The sequence below is a fragment of the Mastomys coucha genome, unplaced genomic scaffold, assembly GCF_008632895.1.
Source record: "Mastomys coucha isolate ucsf_1 unplaced genomic scaffold, UCSF_Mcou_1 pScaffold20, whole genome shotgun sequence".
Taxonomy (NCBI): Eukaryota; Metazoa; Chordata; class Mammalia; order Rodentia; family Muridae; genus Mastomys; species Mastomys coucha.
In genome coordinates this window covers 8,997,353-9,019,264 of record NW_022196903.1, presented here as the reverse complement: position 1 = coordinate 9,019,264, position 21,912 = coordinate 8,997,353, and the positions used below count along the sequence as shown (strand labels likewise).

Genomic DNA, 21,912 nt, shown 5'->3' with positions numbered 1-21,912 from the left:
CCAGGCAGAACACAATTAAGCAACTTCATAGTTTTAAAGATTTGTGTGTGTGCCTGAGTCTATGCAATGTATGTCAGGTGAGCATGCCTACACACACATGTAGAGATCACAAGAGAACATTGAGAGTCCTACTCTATCTCTCTCTATCTGTTCCTTGGAGGTTGGATCTCCCTGAACCTGTGACTTGTGTTTTATTGGCTTGGCTGAAATCTATCAAGTACCAGTGACCTTCCAGGTCCCTCAGAGCTAGGATTACAGGCTTGTGCTGCAATTGGATTCCAGTCCTTATGACTGCACAGCAAGCACTCTTAAACACGGAACTATCATCCAATCCCCAATTTCAGATATTTTAAAGTTTATTTTCTATAAACATTTTTAATGAAAAAAGCGTATATCTGATTTTTTTTTTTTAAAAAAAAAACAATGTTAAATTGCTAATATCCCACTGATGGCTCATTTATGTTTATTCTGAGTAGTTAAAAGTAGACAAAAGTTGATTCTGTTTCATTGGGATAAGCATCTTTTTACATATAGGATCAGGATTCTTTTTGAACTTGATCTGATTAGGGTGACTTTCGAAAAATGCTATAAATAATGGGTTCCATTTCCGGCACTTGGGCTTATGAAATAAAGATACATTTTCCCAAAGCTGTAATGGCCAAATGGTTACAGCATGGGAGTCAAAAGCCAAATACTGACTTCATTATGACATCACTATAAAGTATAACGCACTACAAATTCCTGAAAATGTCTTTTTTAAGCATTAGATATAAGAGCAAAAAAGAAATCATTTATCAGGAAATAAAAACCACATTTTTCATTGTCATTTTGAAAGTTATTTGTGCAATTCATATTTACTCTCACATCCACTTGATCACTGTAATCAAAGCAGCTTTCCTGAACATTAAAGCTGTCTGCAGACAGTTTTGATCCTCACTAAATCATGGTAGATATGGCTTGTCACATGTTGAGGTCCTATACAAAGTGCTGTCTAGAAAATTAAAATTTACATCTTAAAAAAATCTGAAAACTTGGATCAAGGGATTTGAAACTTATCATAATAAAAGCCTCATCAATACATTACTTCTTTCTCACTTTAGAAACTGTGAAACAAGGTAAACAACCAAACCAACCAACCAAAGCAAAAAATATCCCTACAAAAACCAAAAACAGATTTAAAAAACAAAACAAACAAATACTATTTCATTTTCTTTTCATTATTCTACCAACATATTTCAGGACACATCTCATGGAATCTCAGATTGTTCTATTTTTCACATTTTAAACACTGTGTTTAAAATAAAAAACATCTCTATATTGAGAAAAGGTGGTTGAGTAAATCTTTTCTGAAACAAAAACTTAAAACACTATTAGATTCAGTTTAGAAGAAAATATTTTAGGTTCAAATCCACTTTCCCTCACGATTAGGTAACTGACTTAAAAGCATACAACTGGAAAAGTGTCAGCACGTGTGACTCCATTAGATGGAAAAGTGTCAGCATGTGTGACTCCATTCGAAACAAAGGGAGCAAGAAGTGCAATCTGAGCTGGGCATTAAAGACAGAATGGAAGCCAGAACACAAGGGTACAGGATGTTGTATGAAGATATGTCTGGAATGAGCAAAAGGGTAGATGTTCCTGAGGGATGGAACAGTGTCACAGCTTCACTGAGCTACTCGAAGCTGAGGGGTATTGAGACACAGGCTGCAAAGTTAGGCTGTGATCAGAAAATTAAGCATTTCAACACCAGCAGAAGGACCAAGGCTTTTTTTTTTTCCTGTAAAGAATGAGGGGATAATAGCAATAGGGATTCCACACTTAAGATTTGAGAGATAAAGCCTGGGGAGAATGGGGAGAACTTGAGGATATAAAATGGAAGCTCAAGAAGATGAAAGAAAGAGAAGCCAAAGGGGAGGCTCATTCTAGGACTCAACAGAGTGGAGGGGAGGGACAAAATGTATCCGTACGTTCAAAATTTCAAGAGTGTGACCCAACTACTTTGTTGATACAAATTTTATTTTTCATGCTAAAGTGTGTCTTACAAATTTTATTTTGTCATACATAATTATAAGAGTAACAGTTACAAGTGAATTTAAAAAATAGCATTGGGGGCATTTTTATTCTTGTTCCTATCATAACCATGAACAGCAATCATAATCATAATTCAGAACTGTACAAATAGTGAATTTAACAGATGTAACATATGGAGGCCACGAAAGAGCAAGCATACAGAATGGACCTTACATTCTCTATTCCACCATCCAAACCAACTGTCAGAGCTTAGGAATACTATCATTCACTTCGGAAGTGAACATCCCAAACCATTTTCCTATCCTTTTGGGTTAAACTCTAAAGGAAACGCTAAGATAAAACACACAGACATGACTGGCTGATACTTATGTCTGACAGCAGTCTCTGTGGTAGGAGGTTCTGCATCAGTGCAGCCTAGCATTGTTCCTTCTCATGCTGGACGTTTACAAGATGAATAGAGTGTACGACTTAAGAATCACCCAATACAGCTGATTCGGTGTCCCCCCAGACTTCTAGTTTCTAAAATTCTGGGTGATGTGGGACAATTTGAACTATCATCATCTACATGGTAGTAATATTACCTTTGGCCATTGGCACAATACTATTCCTTTTTTTGTTTTACAGCATACAAAATATCCGGAAAATATTTCACTTAAACACATTTCAATTAATGTAATTAAACAGAAGGCAACGACTTCCTTCTAGAATAGTTAGACTTGACTATGAAACTCTCCTCAAATCTTGCTACATTATCTATGCACTGCTTTGAGGGGTCAAACACCAACCATACTGTATCTTCAACTTGGAGTCCTTGTTAAAACATGTAAAAGGAACAAGAGGAATTGCATTAACAGCTTAAAACATGGAAATTCTATTTTTGTTCCTACAGTAATCCCATTGCTGTTGTTTTTATCGAATTTAAAGATAAACTTCAGAGCTCCTCTGTGAAACCTGTTCTCTAAGCAAGCTAAAACCACACAAAGTAGTTGCAACCAGAAACTGTGGATGAAGATTGTGATGTAAATAGGTCTGTGATATAGAAGTTCAATTCATGAGCCAAGTGTATCATAAACAATTTGTTTTAATCTAAAAATACATCTTTGAAGAAATAATAATTTTTATCCAGCTTTCTAAGATGTGTACTAATTTTCTTTAGAAAGTTAAAGATAAATGTTTCATTTAAAATCTAATTTCCCAAAGTCAGTCAGAGGAATAAGGCTGACCCACTCTAAGACACACTTTGAGCCAAGCAGCTGTGGCATTTCAGTGTCTCAAACTCTAGCCTGGTGGCATCATGGTTTACTGATTGCTTAAAAACCAATGGCTAAATGTTTAGCTCTTATTACTTATCAAAGAAGACAAAAAAATGTATTTGAAAATATAAAAATATTCATATTTTTAAACCATATAAATGAAACTAATCTTCTAAAATAAGACTCAATGTGTTAACAACCTGTTGATTTCAGTACTTTAAAGACAGAATGGACAAGAGCCAACATGCCTTGCCAGCACAATACCCACAATTATTCCACAGTAGGCCAAAACCACAAGGCCCAGGAGCGCCAAGTTTCAATTGTCCTAATGTTACTTAGACTGTGTTTGCATGTCAATCTCCCACCTCATTTTACACTGTACCACCATTTCCTAAGTGCAAATTATAAGATATGAAGTGAGTTATATTTTACTCTTGCAATATGTTTTAAGAAAAAAATAATTACTTCATTAAGATCAAGTAAACAGGAGTCAAAAGAAAACTGATAACAAAATACAGTCATGTTCTATGAAATGCCATGTCCGGCAAGATAGTCTTTCAAACAATTCATGTCATGTCTAGTATTTTTCACACTGTATTTCAAATCTCAAATGTAATAATCTTACTTATAAATAATTCACACCAAAAATGTCAGTTTTATTTTTATTGGAAGGATTGTGAAGTATTAAATATTAACACACAAAAATTAAGCTCCAGCTTTGGTTCTGAAGGTTCTACATTGTTTAATTTACTTTTAGGAATATTTCAGATAGCAATTCAAAGTTACCAACATCTTATCCATCACTATTAACTTCAAGAACTTTTACTTCATTTTTTATATGCATTTGTATATATATGTGCGTGTGTGTTCTATATATGTGGTACTGTACTGTATGTGAACCGGCATCCATGCATTTGTGTGTGTGTGTGTGTGTACTATATATGTGGTATTGTACTGTATGAGAACTGGCATCCACGAAGAATGCCAGTTCTCTCCTTCTTCTGTGGGGTACAGAGATTGAACTCAGGTCATCAAGCTTGGTAGCAACCATCCTCAACCACTGCACCATCTTGCTGGCCACTTCTTCAATTTTTAATTGTATTAACCAGAGTAACCATGGCTTTCCAACAGACATTTTAATTGATGGGACACAGATATGAGAGACAGACAACCAGCCTATGGCTTCAATTAAAGTGTTTGCTAATATATAATTTTAAAACAAATCCTCTCAGTGTTCTGTGGAGAAATTACATAAGGAAAGCAGACAGAAGAGCAACAGCCAGTGTGTCATATACACAGCGTCCACACAGAGGCTGGGCCAGTGCTGCGCTAGCGTAGAGCAGAATTTACTCCTGTGAGCATGGGGCAACATGGGAATGTCTTCATCATGTCCCTGCCTAAGCTCTGGTGGTACTCATAAAAATATATTAATACCTACCCTTCCTCCCTGCCAGAAGCTAGACTTAGCCAAACCAGACTCAGACCGACCTAAGAAAAGCAAAAAGCCTCATTCACACTTGCAGATGTTTTTATGGCTACTGCTCAGCTTGTTGTTCTTCACTCTGTTCTGAGTTTTATTAACTTACATCTGTTACCAGCCTGGCTTACCCAGGAGTCACTTGATTTTCCTTGAAGAGTCATAGGCAATGTGCTTCAATTCTAGGTGTTTTTTTGTTTGGTTGGTTTTTTCAAATCACTCCAACATTACTAAACCTAGACATTAAAACTAGATGAGATAGAAATCTCAATTTAAGCAGTCAAGAAAAGATATTGAAAGTGAATCACAGGGAGCAGAGTTCACTATACTGTCCTGCCCCTGTAGGCCATGTTCAAGAACTCTGGAAGAAAGTCAAAAACCAACTTCTCTTACATGGTGCTCTCCTAGACTAAAATACACATGGGAGGAACATGGAAACTGATTTTTATATGAGGCATATATAAAGGGTGATTTTGGAGAAATGGATGGATGATTATTTTGTACACATTACATGGTTGTAAGGAGGCATGGAGCCAAGATGGGGAAAAAGCACAATGAAAATCATAAAAAAAGGTTTATTTACATTTTCCTTTTTTACATAGAAAGTCACTAGAATATGAAAGTTAACTGAATAAACAAGAAACTATATAGTTACTGGTCAGAGACAGATATGGGGTAAGTAGCCAAACTAAAGACAGCAATAACTTCTAAGTAACTGGATTAGACATCTCTAGACAAAACAAATATATGAAACAAAACAGATGACACACAGATAGTTACATAAAAAGGAAAGAAAGCAGATAATGAAATGAGATTGATTTGAAAACCATAAGCACAACTAGCCAACTATGCAGCTTCAAGAATGGAGGTGAACAGCAAGCGCACACACAAAACATTTCAAGCAGCCCAGCTTGACTAGAATGTGAATGACTGCAGAAGACACTCTGGGTGTACCAAGAGGGGCGGCCAGCATATCAATGCCTGAGGATACAAAACATGGATGATTACAAAGTTCACTCACATGGCGAACACAGGATGAATGCTAAGGAAAGATGGCGAATGCTGAAAGGGTGGAATGAAGCCATTAGAATTTATGCTTCATACTTGAGAATCAGACTGATGAACAACTAACAGAGGCACTTGAGTATGGGAAAAAGAAAACCCAACTTCTGACATGAAAACAAAATGCACTCTACGGGTCCTTAAAATTTGCTGAGTGAATAAGGAAAATACTGTGGAAAATGACACAGAAAATATAAACTAACAAAATTCATCATACTTGAAAACGATGTTAGACAAAATTAAAAAATAAATGTTTAATGTAACTGCTAGAAGTATCAAGTCAGTATGATGCATGATGATTAAATTTTTTAAGCAAAGTATAGGTTTTATTTTGATGTAGCCACCAGTGTTCAATGAAAGGATTTCTTGAATAATCTCTAGTAAGAAATGACTTCCTTCCTTAAAACATTCATGAAGTTGATGATACCTAATCGCTATGAAAAGGATCTATATAATTAATATGAAAAGCAACATAAGAAGTAGAGCATCAAAATGCTTTATTGTGCATCTATTTTATGCCAGTTCCAACATGTAGCTGGAACCTACTGATACTTTCTGATACTGATAGGTTTCTGAATTTTATTTTCCTACTTTATGAACAACTTGCTTTACTTCTTAATCTGTACCACTTCATTTGACCTTTATCAAAGCTGTATAAAAGCCATGCACTTTATTTACAATATTGTACATTAAAGGAATATGTTTGAAGATCACACAGAAAGTTCACAAAGTTATACATAAAACACATACTGAGTGGTTCTTACAAAAATGTAGAACAGAATTTGGCAGACTGTTATGGCTGGTAAATATTATGCAACCATTAGCTAGAAATAAGACAAAACATGCAAATCAGTAAAATTTCAAGAAATTAAAGGCTAAGAACATTTAGCTAATAGCTAAGTTATCATATAGTTGAAAGACTACCATGTAAGAACGGGAATTTATAAAACAGGTCAGTTTTTAAAAGTTCTCCATGAATAATAGGCTTTCAGTAATTTCATATAAAAATCTTCAGAAGTAATTTTTCAAATTATGTTCAGGATTGAACTATATTATCAATAGACATACAGATTAAATATATGACTTTTATATAATTATTGTATTCTAAGGAAGTCTCAATTTTTCACCTTGGGAACAAAGAAGAAAGGTAATCAGTTAACTTAGGATGGAGGAAAAGCTCTTGGTAGGAGCAAATCGTCAACACAGAAAACGAGAGTCCAGGAACTGCGTAAGGACCAGATTCTGTTAGCTGAACCCTCAATGTCCCAGTATAAACTTTAGACGTGCTTAATTAAAGATGTCCTTCCTTCTAGGCAGTACCTCCTCACAGACAGTTCTGATGATGTCTCAGGTGTGTCATTGGCTCTAACCTCATCTCCTTTAGAGTTTATTGTTGTGGCTGAAGGACATTTAGATACTCAGACTGGGCCAACTGGTAAGTCGTGTTTCTTCCACAGTCGACATACTGGTACCTCTCCTGAGATATCTGCTCCGAGTGTCCAAAGTATGCTGTTGTTACAGTAACTCTAAAAATGAAGTAGACAAAAGAATAGTCATTATATAGAAATTATTCCAAAAGGATCATTTGAGGATAATACCAACCAAATATGAACTCATGTATCATATGTTAATTAATTCCCTTAAAATTACTTATTGTGAATTATAATTATCAGTTATGGAACATTTGGTATTAAGATGACATTAATATGGTATTAATATGGCATTCTTAGGAAGTATTTCTCCAACAGACTCAAAAATGTTAACCTATCAAACCCTATCCAATAATTATCTGTTCATATAATAAAGATAAAATATATTTACATAGATACATATAAAATATTTATTAAAATTTATATAAATGCAATTAAAGTTTACTACATGCTTAAAAAGAATCATATGGTTCCCTCTTCATAGGAAAATGGAAAATTAAATGTCAGCCAAGGACTAAAATATCAAATGTAAGCAATAATATTTTATGTAAATAAGTAATAATCAATTTATAAACCCCAAAGCATTACTCCTCCTCATTGCTGAAAGTTTACTTACAAGGGCAGAAAGGAATAGCTGCACACATCCTCTCTGGGTTAACCTTGCCATTTGCCTGAGCTCCCACAACCTCTGCAGGCCTTTAACTATGGCTCTGAGCAAACATACTCTAGATGGTTAAATTCCAAAACATTACATTTTACATAGCACTCCTGTAAGACTAATGGCCAAGCTGAGATGGCTTCATGAGTTTATACATCCTAATAGACATTATGAACACAAAGTCTTAGCAAGAGCTCTCTTTGCAAACATGGCCATACTTACTGCATCATGAGTACTATGTTGTGTACTTTGATGGAGAGCAGTGTACAGAAATCGCTGTTAAAGAAATTAAAATGGAAAGAGCACTGTCATTACATTATCAATTTAAAATTCTATTAAACCTAACAGAGACTCTGAGCAGTGATTTTGTTTTTTCCTATGGGATGAAATATATGCCCTCTCCATATGTTGGCCTTAGTAATCTTCCTCATCTCGGCCTCTGTGACACCTGGCATTATGGGCCATGTATGTTACTGTGCCTGTCAAGACACTATTAAGAACAGGGAGATGACTTAGGGGGTAAAACACTTGCCGCACAGACATGAGGGCTTGAGTTTGTATGCCATGCCTTCAGGCAGAAAGCCAGGCATAGCAGAATGCACTCATAAACTCAGTACTAGAGGTTGGAAACAGGCTATTAGAGGCTTGTTTGCCAGCCAGCCTCACCAAATAAATGAGCTCTAGATTTTTAGTTACAGAGCCTGCCTTAGAGAATAGGGTAGAGACTGATAGAGGAAGACATTCAACTTCAACCCTGCCTTCAACAAATGTATGTATATGTGTGTGTGTGTGTACCCTCACAAATGCAAGAAGTACAAGTCCGTAGGAGAATATTCTTACACATTAGAAATTTCAGTAGTCCTATATTAAAGCACCATGAATATATAGTAATGAAATGATAACAAAAATATGTAAAATATGTTTTATATACACACACACAATTCTGGAAAAAAACATGTATTTTACGGATCTGTCTATCTTATCTATCTATGTATCTATGTTATCTATGCTGTAGAGTGCATAAAGAAAAGCATGTTTAGAGCACAGGGCAAGCATTGCAATATGTTGTGATTTTAATTGATAAGCTTAATAAAAACTATGAAAACAAAAGGTAAAGGCACTAAAATCCAAAACTTACTACATGTAACTCATTTCCTCTGCAATAACTGTGGGTATCGTATAATCAATCTGAAAGCAAAAACAAAAACCAACAAGAAAAACACATCAACAGAGGCTAGGATCCAAATGCCAAACATGTTACCTATATATCTAAACTTTTCAAAGTTAGAAATCATGCCTTTGATGAATTAGTTTATACTTTTCGGGGATACATTTCCGAGTCAAGTCTTGGAGGACGCCCCCACCCCTTTCCATTTTATAATGCACAGGATGAAGAGTCATTTAACTCACTCACTCTCCTGACAGGCTTACCTGCTTCATATCAAGTGGGCCAATGTTAGTCATGTTGTTTAAGCGTGCCTTCCCAATCACTGTTTTTGAAAACTGGACTTGAGCAGTGATATTTTCAACTTCAACAGAATAATAGTTATTATTTGTTATATTTAGTGTGTTCTGCAAAAATACAAGAGATAGGAAATATACATTATGTTTAAATAGGCACATAAACATGAGCTCAAAATTATAGATCAAATGGCTTTACTTGGAACTATGCCTCATTTATTGGGAAAAGAAAATGTTAACAAAAATGTTAAAGAAAATTTATAGAGAACTATGTATATAATAAACATGTGATTCAAAATTTTGAAAACAAGACCCAGAAAATATATTACATAAAATATGGAAAAGTAAATGTTAAAACATATATTTTATACTTTTGGACTAAACATTTTAAATTTTTATTTAAATTCTTATGTATAATATACATGTCTCTACCAATAAAATAAGTCATACTTAAAACATTTTTTTTTAAGAAAAAACAACTTTTTTCAGACAAGATTTCATACAATCCTACAGGCTTTGACCCCACTATGTAGCTAAGGATGCCTTGAACTTCCCCTCCTCTCCAGCCCTACAGAGCTCCTTTCACTCTACCTTTTCATCTGTCTGTGGGCCTGTAGCCCTTATAATATCCTCTTTTCATGAACAAGTGAATATAAGTCTATTGCTTCTTTGAGTTTTATGAGTTGTTCAGGCAAATTAACCCAACCCAGGATCAGGTTATGAGACTCCCATCTGATAGTCTCCCAGACGTTTACACCTAGGGTAGGGAGGAGGATGTTAGGACTGAACCTCTAACCTGTGAGATCTGAAGGCTACTGACAGCTGGTCAGTGTCATATGTGAGTTAGTTTCGACAGCACTGAGCTGACTGTTTCTGCAGAACTGCAGAACAAAATTCTACAAGGTGGGATAAGAGAAGTCATGGGACAGGAGACAAAGAGCTTGTTTCTGGTTTGGTTTGGTCCAAGGAATCCCCATAAATACTTAGTTACTGTAAATGGAGGTATTAGTTATTTTGTACATTGCGATGACAAAATACTTGATAGAAAGCAACTTAAGAAGACAGTATTTTAGCTTTATTATAGTTTAAAGAAATATAGTCCATCATGGTGGGGGTGGGGCATGTTGGAGCTGCTTGAGGAGGCTGGAAATAATGCATATCCTCTGTTAAAAAGCACAGAATTATGAATGCTGCTGCTCACCTTAGCTTCTCCTATTGTTGGATCAGTTCAAGAACTCATTTCATAAAACATGACTTCCCACAGTTTAGGCGAGTCACTCTACCTCAACCTAATACAGATAGTACCTCACAGCAATACCCAGAAGCTTGTCAGCCGGATGGTTCTAGATCCTGTCAATCTGACAGTCAATACTAACACTCACTAATGCACAGCATTTATCTGAAGGGGCAGGAATAACACAATTCTGGTACCTTCAGCTTTTGACCTATGACTTCGTCAGTCTTTTCCTTCAATGTCTTCTAGTGAGGCCTACTGTTCATCTCAACAGAAATCCTACTTCTAACCTAAAGTGTACTATTCCTTAATTTGATTGTGAGTAAATATCTAAAATTGTGATAATCCCTGCTTAATTATTTAAAATATAACAAGGCATTCTCATTTAAATACACTGGTACTTAAAAGGAAATGACATAGTCATGAGAACTTTTCCAAAGAGACCACAGCACACTCTGAACTTGAAGGCATGAGCCACTGCGATGGCACAGCTGCTTGCACACTTCCCCTTTCCAATCCAGTGGTTATCATACCTTGTTCTTTAGAGCCAAAGGCTAGTGTGTATGTAAAGGGAGGGAGAAGTTTTAAAGCTGCAAGGATATATAATTCTTTTTTCAAAATCACATGTGTTGTAAACCCATAGCCATTTACACATGTTCTAACTTAAAACATCAGGTGATCATATAAACTTCATTCTTAAATAGAATCAAGTAAAAGTCTGTTAAGATTGACAGAATTTTTCTTTCATAAAAGGTTAGAAAGCAAAAAATGTTGTGTGTTGTATTCATAACATCCTTTGAATCAACAGTTAACACCTTGTTACCTATTTGGAATCAAATGTTGAAAAGTAAATTGACTATTTTTTTTCCCTTTACCAGAAAATGTTTATTTGATCTTCTTACAAAAGACATCTTCAAATGTTATACGATTCCCAATATACAAAAGTAGAATTTAGTTTCCATTTTTGGCAGAACCAGACATGGTGGTAGGATCAACACAGCAGAGTCATGTGAAATACAGCAGCAGGGGTCATTAGCAAGCATTCTTTCTCTGAGCAGAGAGAATGGGTGGCTGAGCAACACAAGAATGGCGTCAAGGCCTTCAGTGCAAATGTGTACTTACCGTGATATTTAAATATATGGTTCGCTTTTCAAAGTCGTAACTGACATAGGCTGATTTTACACCAATGTACTTCACCTCAATAGATCGAGGGAAAAGGAAAAACACAGCCAGTCCAGACAGGAGCAGGCAGACAAACACGGATGCCATCACATACAGCTTTCTGAAAAGGAGAGTAGAATCCTTACATATGTGTCATCCCAAATTACGTAGAGCAATATTTCAGGAAATTATTTTCATTTGAAATTTACCACATATACTAGTAAAAAAATACATTTAATTTTACCAAATTCTTACTTTAAGGCTATTAGATAAGGGTTAAAATAATCTCCTTAGAAGCTTAATTGTCAATTTTAGAAAATGAGATCTCAGACTTATAATAAAACATTCACTTATAATGAACTGATTCATTACTTATAATGAGCTGATTTTCAATCCAGATTTTATACTAGAACCAAGTTGAGGACAAACACAGAATTCACACCTCCATCTGGATTCACTGGAGCAGGGTTTGCTCTGATAGTATCACTTCCTATCATGATAAAACCTGAAAGCTAGTCACCAAGCATTCATGTACTCGGTTTTACAAATACTGTCTACACTGATCAACTTAACCTACATTTATTATCCATTTAAGTCCTCTGAAAAGTGTATGTTCTCCAATGTTACACTTAAAACTACGGTCTCAGATTTCTTGGTCACTTGAACATAAGGAACTCTGTGAAGAGCCCATTTCATTCCAAGTCCGGCAACCCTTCCCCTTCCTGGAGACATTTGCCCAGGCTCTCCTCCCCCAAACTTCCTATGCCTCAACTAAGTTAACTTCATCCATCTTATAACATGTTTAAAACGTCCTAACAATTTTTCTAGTTATTTTACCTTCCTAAGAAAAAGAAAAATGATTCACTAAAAAGAACTAAAGCAAATGAACAGTATTTCTCTAAATTCTACCACTGAGTGCATGCTGGTGGGTGGAGCAAACCAGCCATTTCCTACTCATTCACTGTGGAGTTCCTTCAATCTTGGCAGCTATGATTCCCCAAGTAACCAGTGAACAATAACTCATATTCGTTATGCCTACAATATACCCATAGGCAGAAAACACCATAGGCACAAAAGGAATTTAAAAATCATTATGATCAAAAATCTTAACTTTGCTAGATCTGCTATACTTTATTAGGCTGTTTTATTTACTTAACTGTGTAGACACACACATTTTTTTTGCTTTGTGTTACTGGACACAGGGTCTTAGAAAGCCTAGAGAGACCTTGAACTTGGGGTCTAGCTGAGGATGGCCTTGATCTTTTTACATCCACTTTCGCATGCTGGGACTACAGGTATGGACCATCATGCCTGGCTGCTCTTACTATATTTGATAACTACCTTTAGTATACACTTTTCAAAAATGTAATTTCTGAGCCAAAGATGGTACAACCAATTTAAGCTTACCTCTGACTAGCTTACAAATAAATGAGACTCAGACTATGGATTACTTTATTTGGCTTTGACAATTACTGGGGTGTAAGCCCTAATTTACTCTTCTAACTGCTGGCCTGGATGCCTCTCCAGCTCTGTACTTGCTATCTCTCCTGTCCCCTTGTGGCAGCTTCCCCATCCCCTCCCTTTCTCCCTCTCTCTTTCTCTCTCTTATCCTTCCTCCTGCTCCTCTCCCTCTCTCACTGAAATCCCACCTACCTCTAATCCCTCAAGTAGCTGGCTTGTAGCCATTTTTACTTAACCAATAGTTTCATATCAAGGAACAAGGTTTGCACAACAAGCTTGTAAGCATGAGAAGTCCCTTGTAGGTCTAGACCTTCAGGTATAAGATTTAGCATTATAATACACAGCAAACTTTTATTGAGACCAAACTTCAATAAAAGACTTAATCCTATGTGGTTTGATAAAAAATACAGAATGTTCATTCACTAGTAAGCCATGAGAATGCTTGTTTTCACTCAGTAGTGCCAATCAAATATGCTGACAAAGTTCTGCGTGTTTGCCAATCTGATAGCAATGAGATCTCTATGCAGACTGAATCTGCATTTCTTAAAGAAAAAGAAGGGAGTATACTTCCCTACATTTAAAGGTCATTTACACTTTATTTTTGTGAGGCACTCTCCACCTCCCTTCAGAGAGTTTTCAAATCTTAATGATCTGTACAAAAGAGGTTAAGTCCTCTGCATAATCTCATTGGCAGATATTACTTCTTGGCTTATCATTTGTAACTTGATTTCAATTGAGGTTTTGTTTTCATCCTATAGATGTGTATTTATCCTTCCTAAGTTCAATATGTTTTTTTTTTTTCATCACTAGGATTTTAAATCACAGCTGTTGAAAAGGCTTTCTACTCTGAGATTGTAAATCTGGCCCAACTCTTCACCTGTTTACCTCTGTGTTTTAAAATAAAAGCCACTTTAAGTTTACACAAGGCTTGGTTGACTTCAATTCCATGATTGCTAAATATTTCATTCAACAGCTTATTTGAAGCACTGTGGCCAAGAAATAGTGAGCCAATTTGATTTTCTATCCTTTATTCATTAATGGATAATCTTGACTAATGTTCAAAGGGCTTTTCTTCTTTAAACCTCCAAAGTCCAGGATTTTCTGTAGAACATCCTCTGGGTGAGGATGTCTCTTTCTGGTATATATGAGATTCTTTTACTCTAGCCATGTATTCCTCAAGTGAACATTTACTACTCAATCCTATACCTCTTAGTTGCTTCTGAAGGAGTTGAAATTACATACACATTTAGTTTTCTTTATTTTTTGTCATTTTCCTCAAAACTTTTCATTATGTATCTATGGTGGTTTGAATAAGAAATAATACTACTTGAGAAGGATTAGGAGGTGTGGCTTTTTTGGAGAACTATGTCACTGGGAGTGGGCTTTGAGGTTTCAAAAAGACCAAATGAGGCCTAGTGCATCTATCTGTCTTCCTGCTGTCTGTGGATCCAGATGTAGAACTCTCAGCTACTTCTCCACCACAATGCCTGTCTCCATGCTGTGAGGCTTTCGCCATGCTCATAAGGGACAATACCTCTGAAAATGGAACATAAGCCAGCAACCATAAAACGTGTTCTTTCATAAGAAGTGGAATGGTCATGGTGTCTCTTCACAGAAACAGAACACTGACTAAGACAGACCGTGTTTACACGCCTCCTGTATATTCCACTTTCTTTGTATTTTCTAGGGTATCTTACTTGTATGGGATACTTCCAATTTTATAGAACAAGTATTTTTCTAGATATTTTAAGGGCCTATGAGATCGGTTTTCAAAGGTTCCCATCAGTTGCCTGATTTCTAAACCTTTCAATGTCTTACTTAAGCTGCTGCTATGCATTCTACAGTTTAAAATATATATATATATACATATATATGTATATATATATATGCACACACACACACTACTTATATATATAGTTATGGTTTAATATATACATATACTAAACTACATATATATATGTGTATATATGTATATATATCTATATATATATACATATATATATACAGTTTCTATCTGCTTTTTGTGTGTCTTTCATTTCTCAGCATTTTCCTGTGTTTGTATTCTTCTACTTTACTGTATATTCATGTTGCTCATATTTAATTAAGGTTTTTGTATTTTAAAAAAATGGTTCTGCCATCAAGTAATAGGATGGTCCAGATTTGTTTGGCCTACATGAATACTCAGCCTGTTTTGACCTTTTCAAGGCCACTGTGGATTTTCTGCAATCTCTGTTCTTTTCATTGTAACAAGCTATTCTCAAAAATATTTGCTAGGAGGAGTGCTGAGTTTTGGCTTCTTTAAGGGTGGAACACTTGCTTTCTGTATCAGTTCTCTCAGGATCATTCAAGACTCCCTTTGCTTCTCTTAAAATGTCCATGCATCTGCTAAGCTCTGCATAGGTCTCTGTAGTCATTATACTCAGAACAGTCATTATCAGTCTGAAGTTAGTAAGAACACAGAATCACCTACGATTGGTGAAATGGCCTGTGTACACACGTATGTGCTATTGCCACAATTTTAGAACTCTTAGTAAATAGATTTCTGAAGATATAGGTGACATGGGATTTTCAAATCCTCATCCAATCAGGAATCTTTTTGTTTGTTTAAACACAGAAGGCATAGGATGGCATAACTTAACAACCAGATACATTTTTCTTCTTAAATGTCCTAACAATAGTAATTACTTATATAAAAGAAGAAATCTTATAATTACATACGTTCTTCTTGGCCGTAACCGCTGATCACTATATGGAATCAATGCCACCAGTTGGTTTTCTTGTCCTAAAAGTAAAAGATGTAGGTTTAAAAATGTATTAACATGAATAACTAAAATATAGTGGTGCTCTACTAGAAACTTGTTTCAAAAGACCAGAATACCTCTCTCCTTAGTCCTTTAGTAAACTGTTATTTATGTCTTCAAAAATTACTGAATTTTAGAGAAGTTACTATGTTTTTCATACTAACCAAAAATAGTATAAATAACGATTCTTTAATCCACTGGTTAAAAAAAAAAAACCAAAAAAACAAAAACCCCTGAAAAACACTGGCTTTCAGGGCATCTGGGCTTGTCTCACCTACACTGTTTTCCACTGTTTTCCATTCATCAGACTAAATTCACTGAACGTAGAAGAAACACACTGTTGCTGCCCATTCCTGGATCCTCAATAGCTGGACCAAAACTTCTAGTCTAAATCTCAAGCTTCCAAAAGCTCACTGTTCTCAACTGCAATCCCTAATGTCTACTAACCCCTAAAGATGCCATTATACCGTATGTCCTAGTTCACACTCTAAAAGGACAATTTCAAAGCTCCACACTCTTCAAGCTCTCAGAATGGCCCCTTTATCTTCATTCTTGGCTCATGATGAGGCACATGGAGGAAATGTCCCTAACAGACCTTGATTAGACTTTTCAGATGTCCTACATTAAGTTACAGGACAAAAAGCAGAGGGAAGAAAGAGATAAGTTCAATTAACTCATAGTATCAAAGAAAGAAGAGAAGCAAGGATGCCGCATTCCTTTCCTGCACGCTGAGGAGGAAACGGTGACCACACTCCCTGCACTGTGTTTCGGAAACCAACCAATCGAGTACATAACTAAATCTTCTCTTTGTTTACTAGAGTGCTTTCCATGGGCTTCAGTTATCCTGCCAACTTTTCTAGACACAAAATAAGTTCATGGAAACCATTTATAGACATCTTCCTAGAGTTTCGTGACATATCTTGCTGCCTTAGGCCCAGCAGATACGTTTCCACTGAGGGCTATCTGGCAGTGCTGCTGGTGACTTACAGATGTGTCACAGGACCAGCTCTTTTACCTTTGGCCAGTATGTGTAAGAGCTCCATACGCCCTCTATTTCACAGTTCCTCTGCCTCAAGAATTTGATTTACCAATATCTACCCGCCTCCCTACTTCTACATCACTACTTGAGGAGCTCCCAGTGCCCTCTGCATGAGCACTGTTCTACACTTAAGTACTATGTACCATCTATTTGCTCCAATAACTACCCATCTCGTGTGTTACCGGGGCATTCTCTATGGATCACTTCTATCAGCATGCACACATCTGGTATTCACTCTGTCTTACAAGAGATCATCTCTCATGCTCTAGAGCAAAACTCACAAAACCCCTTCCTTCCCCTAAGATGCTCCATTACCCACGCCTTTTTTAGCATGTAAGAACTCAAAAGAAAAAAACATTTTTGGTCCTTGCAACTACTCAAAGTATTCTTAAAGATCCCCAGTGGCCTCCACATCACCAGACCAATGGGCACCCCTTAGTCCCCACACAACTTCATGTGTCATCAGCATTAGCAGTGGCTCTCCTTCCTTCTCGGTGCCCTCTCTCTACTTATCTTCTAGGACTTAGACTTCCGCCTCCCTATCTAGCTGTTCTCTCTTCTGCTACTGTTCCTCAAAGGCTTCACAGTTCCAGAGTTCACACTAGAGTCTCCTACTTTTCTTCTATCCAAACTGCTAAGCAGAACGTTCCCGTCTTAAGTTCCACCAAGTGTCATCATCCATGGATAACAGCAGCTAAGACATGCTCCCAAATTCAGATCCTTACAATTCAGATCCTTAAACAACTCACCTTGAAGCAAACCAACATCGTCAAACACATGTCTAAAACTGAGTTCTTTATCTCATTTTTGGCATGTGCACTCAATTTTTTTATGCCTATTTTAATAAATGGTCACTTCATTCTTTAAATTGTTAAGATAGAAAAACAAAAAAATGACAACAAAAAACCTCTTTGGAGTGATCCTTGATTATCTACTTGCTACAATCCGCACCCAGGCTACCAAAAATCCTCCTGGCCACACCTCAAACACATGGCTAGATGAACAGAAACCGGATTCCCAGCCTTCCACACTGGTGCATTAATTTCTTCAACTACTTCTATTTTTTTTATATTTTTATTAGATATTTTCTTTATATACATGTCATATGATATCTCTTTTCCCAGTTTCCCCTCCAAAAAATAAAAGAAATAAAAGAAACAACAACAACAACAAAAACCCTGTTCCCTCCCCCTCCCTCTGCTCACACCAACCCACCCTCTCCTGCTTCCTGGCCCTGGCATTCCCCTACACTGAGGCATAGAACCTTTCACAGGGCCTATTTATGAAATTCTTAGGGAAATGGATAGATCTGGAGAATATCATCGTGAGTGAGGTCATCCAATCACAAAAGAACACATATGGTATGCACTCTCTGATAAATGGATATTAGCCCAGAAGATTGGAATACATAAAGTACAATCCACAAATCACAAGAAACTCAAGAAGAAGGAAGACCAAAGTGTGCATGCTTCGGTCCTTCTTAAAAGGGGGAACAAAATACCCAAAGGAGTTGTAAAGACAAACTATGGAGCAGAGACTGAAGGAAGGACAATCCAGAAACTACTTCTATTTTTAAGCAGCTACTATCCCCAGAAAGATAAAACAGTAGCTATGCAATAAACCCCACTTAATTCAAGGCGCTTTCCAGAGATGCTCGGATTCCTCATGTAGTCACTTTGTCCTTCTTTAGGGTCTCCCCAGGGTTTCCCACTGACCTCTACCAAGCAGAGGAGAGCAACACAACACAACCTCATTGGTTTTCCATTCCATGAAAGCAACTCAAGTGCTCTACAAATACCAGGGATAAGACTATTTCTCCTAACTTCTCCATGACGAATCACAGGCTCATTTTTCCCTCTTGCTTTTCTTCATACACCATAGATTTTCTTTTAGAAATATGAGGTAAAAACAACCTATTGTTTAGATAGTGAGTTACTGAACCATTTAGCTACTAACATCTACTGTGGCAAAATGACTGTCATATGGCTTCCAATGACATCAAAATTGACTAAAATCCTCAGTGGAAACCATGTTGCATAGGAATTATAACAGCAGACAAGCAAGAAAAAAAAAAAACCTAGATGTGCTTACATCATTTCTATTACTGCTTCTGGAATGGTACTGTTTGCTTTTGTGTTTTTGACTAAATAAAACTGGTTAACTTTGAATCTTTGTAAACAAGAGTGCTTAAGACTTCAGTTTTTACATTGTTGGAGTAAATTTTGGAATCCTTCTTTAAGAGGACAGCCAATGCAGTAACACCTACCCCTAGGAATTCTTCCTGTTCCTTGGCAAGTGGGACAAGTGACACTATCTCTTCCAGTAAATTCCACATATGGAAACTGAGAGACGTCTCCATTTCTCCCGTCTTCATTGTGCACTTCACTGCTAACCAATCCATTCCTCATATTGTCTGTCGACGTAACCCCGTCATAACCATCTTCTTTATTTGAATGCAAAGGTAAGTGAGAAAGAGACTTTCCCATGTCTAATGAAAGAGAAAAATCTGACAGTAAATTCCATGTGAAAAAAATATTCTCAGACTCTACGGGATATATTTACAGGGTTAGTTAGGCAAATGCAAATTACTTGTAGGATTAAAATTATATTCATCTATAGTAATGTCTGATACTAGGAAGCCATTTGTAGCATTTAGAAAGTACTTTTCTAACAAAACATTATGAAACTAAATCCTATTAGACTTGTAATGAGAACAATGTTTAAAATGGTAACAGTTGGCAAAAGTCTACAATGTCTATAGAGAATAGAGAGGCTAGGCCTCTAGGCCTTCTTAGGGTGTTCAGAAAAGAAATATGCTTTTAGTTTTTTGTAGAGAAAAACGTATTTTAACTATAAACCAGTTGGCACTAAAGGTGAAATAGTTGGCTTATTACAACAGATATGTATATCACCAGCTAATTTCAAACTGACTCATTTCACTCACTTAAATTCATACTCCTTTAGTAATGTCAATAAAACCCTATAAGTACATGACTGAAAAGAACATGAAAAGTCACATAATATAACATGCTGATAATCTGAAAAAATTAGAAAAGGCAAACAAAAATTTTAAATGGTACAATTCACTTATCAGATTCTAAATGTGTTCATATTTAGACATATTTAGACAATCACAGATACTACTTTTAATTTAATAACTTTTTTCATTTAATAGGTAAAATGATACTAAGTAATTCAGGTTACCCCATATGAAGGAAATTCATATCTGCTTTTCAAATTTTGAACCCTACTTGTTGAATTCACTCACAGTGTCGACAGCAATATTAAACTTAAAAACTTGAGTCATGCTGGGTAGTGGTGGTGCATGCATTTAATCCCAGCTCTTGGGAGGCAGTGGCAGGTGGATTTCTGAGTTCCAGGCCAGCCTGGACTACAGAGTGAGTTCCAGGACAGCCAGGACTATACAGAGAAACCCTGTCTCAAAAACAAAAAACAATAAACAACAAAGAATTTGAGTCATATAGGAAGGGGGTAAAATGAATAAAAATACTTTCAGAAGTTCTATGTACACATTGCCTACCCTAGCTCAGAAATATCAATGATTGTGACACAGTATCTTAATGTGGCTCAACAACAGCCAGTCAGAATCAAGCCAACACTTGCCAGCCACAGGTGCACAGGGGTGAATTTTAATCAGTACTGTTCCTTACACTGTGACCTTGGAAGCTATGGAGTACACTGGGTGGTTTAGAATCAGCTGGCCTCAGATGACAAATGGTAACAGTGGTGTCACCACAGGGGTGAAAACTTGTGTCCCACAGACGGGAGCCTTTATGGCAAAAGGCTAGGCACAGAGCTAAGTGGCTCTGGTCTTGGCCGGCTGTCTTACTCAGACCCACAGTAACCTTGACATACTCTGCTGAAGGTAGGTTTGGGCACACAGCAGATTAAGCAGTTATTTAAATCCCAGCCTTCTTGCTTAGTTTTTCTTGAGGCTACTGACAAGTGTCATTTTGGAAACTTACTTGAGGTTTTAAAAAGAAGTGCTAGATCCCCTTCTTCTCCTCCCCAGGCTCTCAATGTTTATGTCGCGGTCTTGTGAACTCAACACGGTTCTCAGATGCTCTAGAAACTGGGTAAAAAAGGATAATAAATTCAGCACCGCATGCCACTGAGATGTGCCACATGTTTTTGTGCAGATGTGGGGTTAGTTCTGAGGGGCTCCAGAGGAACGGAAACCCGCGCCTTTCGAAGGGGACCACAAGCAAACAAACCCCCGGAAGAAATCAACATCCGAGCCACCTTGCAACTAGAACTGTCCAACCCCAGGGCCGCTCGGCCGCTTAGATCAAGGGCCCTGGCGCCGCCCAGGCGGCCCCGGGAGGGAAGCCAAGGCCCCCGCGCTGCGCTGAGAGCCCAACACCCGGCCCGCCGCGGCCTCCCTCACCGCTCGGGTAGGGGATGTGGGCCCCAAGACCCGGGTCGCTCACCCGCACGCGGAGGGCTGCGCGGTCCCGGGATGCTCCGGCGGGGCGGGCCGCAGGACAGGGTCACGGCGTCCCCCGGTCCCGGGGCGGGGCCGATCACCGACCTGAGTGCGGCCCGGAGAGCTGCGGGGGCGGGGTAGCACAACAACTGCATCAGCTGAGTCCCGGACCCGGAGAGCCTGCGCGTGCGCCTGCGCAGATCGCCCCTGGAAGGAGGGGCTGGGACCCTGGAATGGGCACTACGCATGCGCCCTGTCACAGGCTTAGCCCCTGAGGGGAAATTGCTCGAGTCAAAGTTGGTTTTGTCACTTGCCTGTTCTCTAGACTGGAAAGTTGAGAAGTAGTACTAATTGCACCTGGCTTACGAATAATTGGTTTTCCTTTCCCCCTCCACTA

At 37.4% G+C, this 21,912-nt stretch overlaps 1 protein-coding gene across 1 annotated transcript; it reads right to left on the bottom strand.

Moving 5' to 3' along the window:
* Positions 1-2,006: 2,006 nt before the first annotated feature.
* On the bottom strand, positions 2,007-21,708 carry Tmem106b (transmembrane protein 106B). Its single transcript, XM_031381189.1, has 9 exons — positions 21,520-21,708; positions 21,055-21,161; positions 19,335-19,556; positions 15,947-16,010; positions 11,729-11,888; positions 9,343-9,483; positions 9,050-9,099; positions 8,134-8,187; positions 2,007-7,349 (listed from the first exon to the last, which is right to left on the bottom strand). Exons 3-9 carry the CDS (start codon positions 19,552-19,554, stop codon positions 7,211-7,213), a joined length of 828 nt encoding a protein of 275 aa, XP_031237049.1. The 5' UTR covers positions 19,555-19,556; positions 21,055-21,161; positions 21,520-21,708; the 3' UTR covers positions 2,007-7,210.
* Positions 21,709-21,912: the final 204 nt, after the last annotated feature.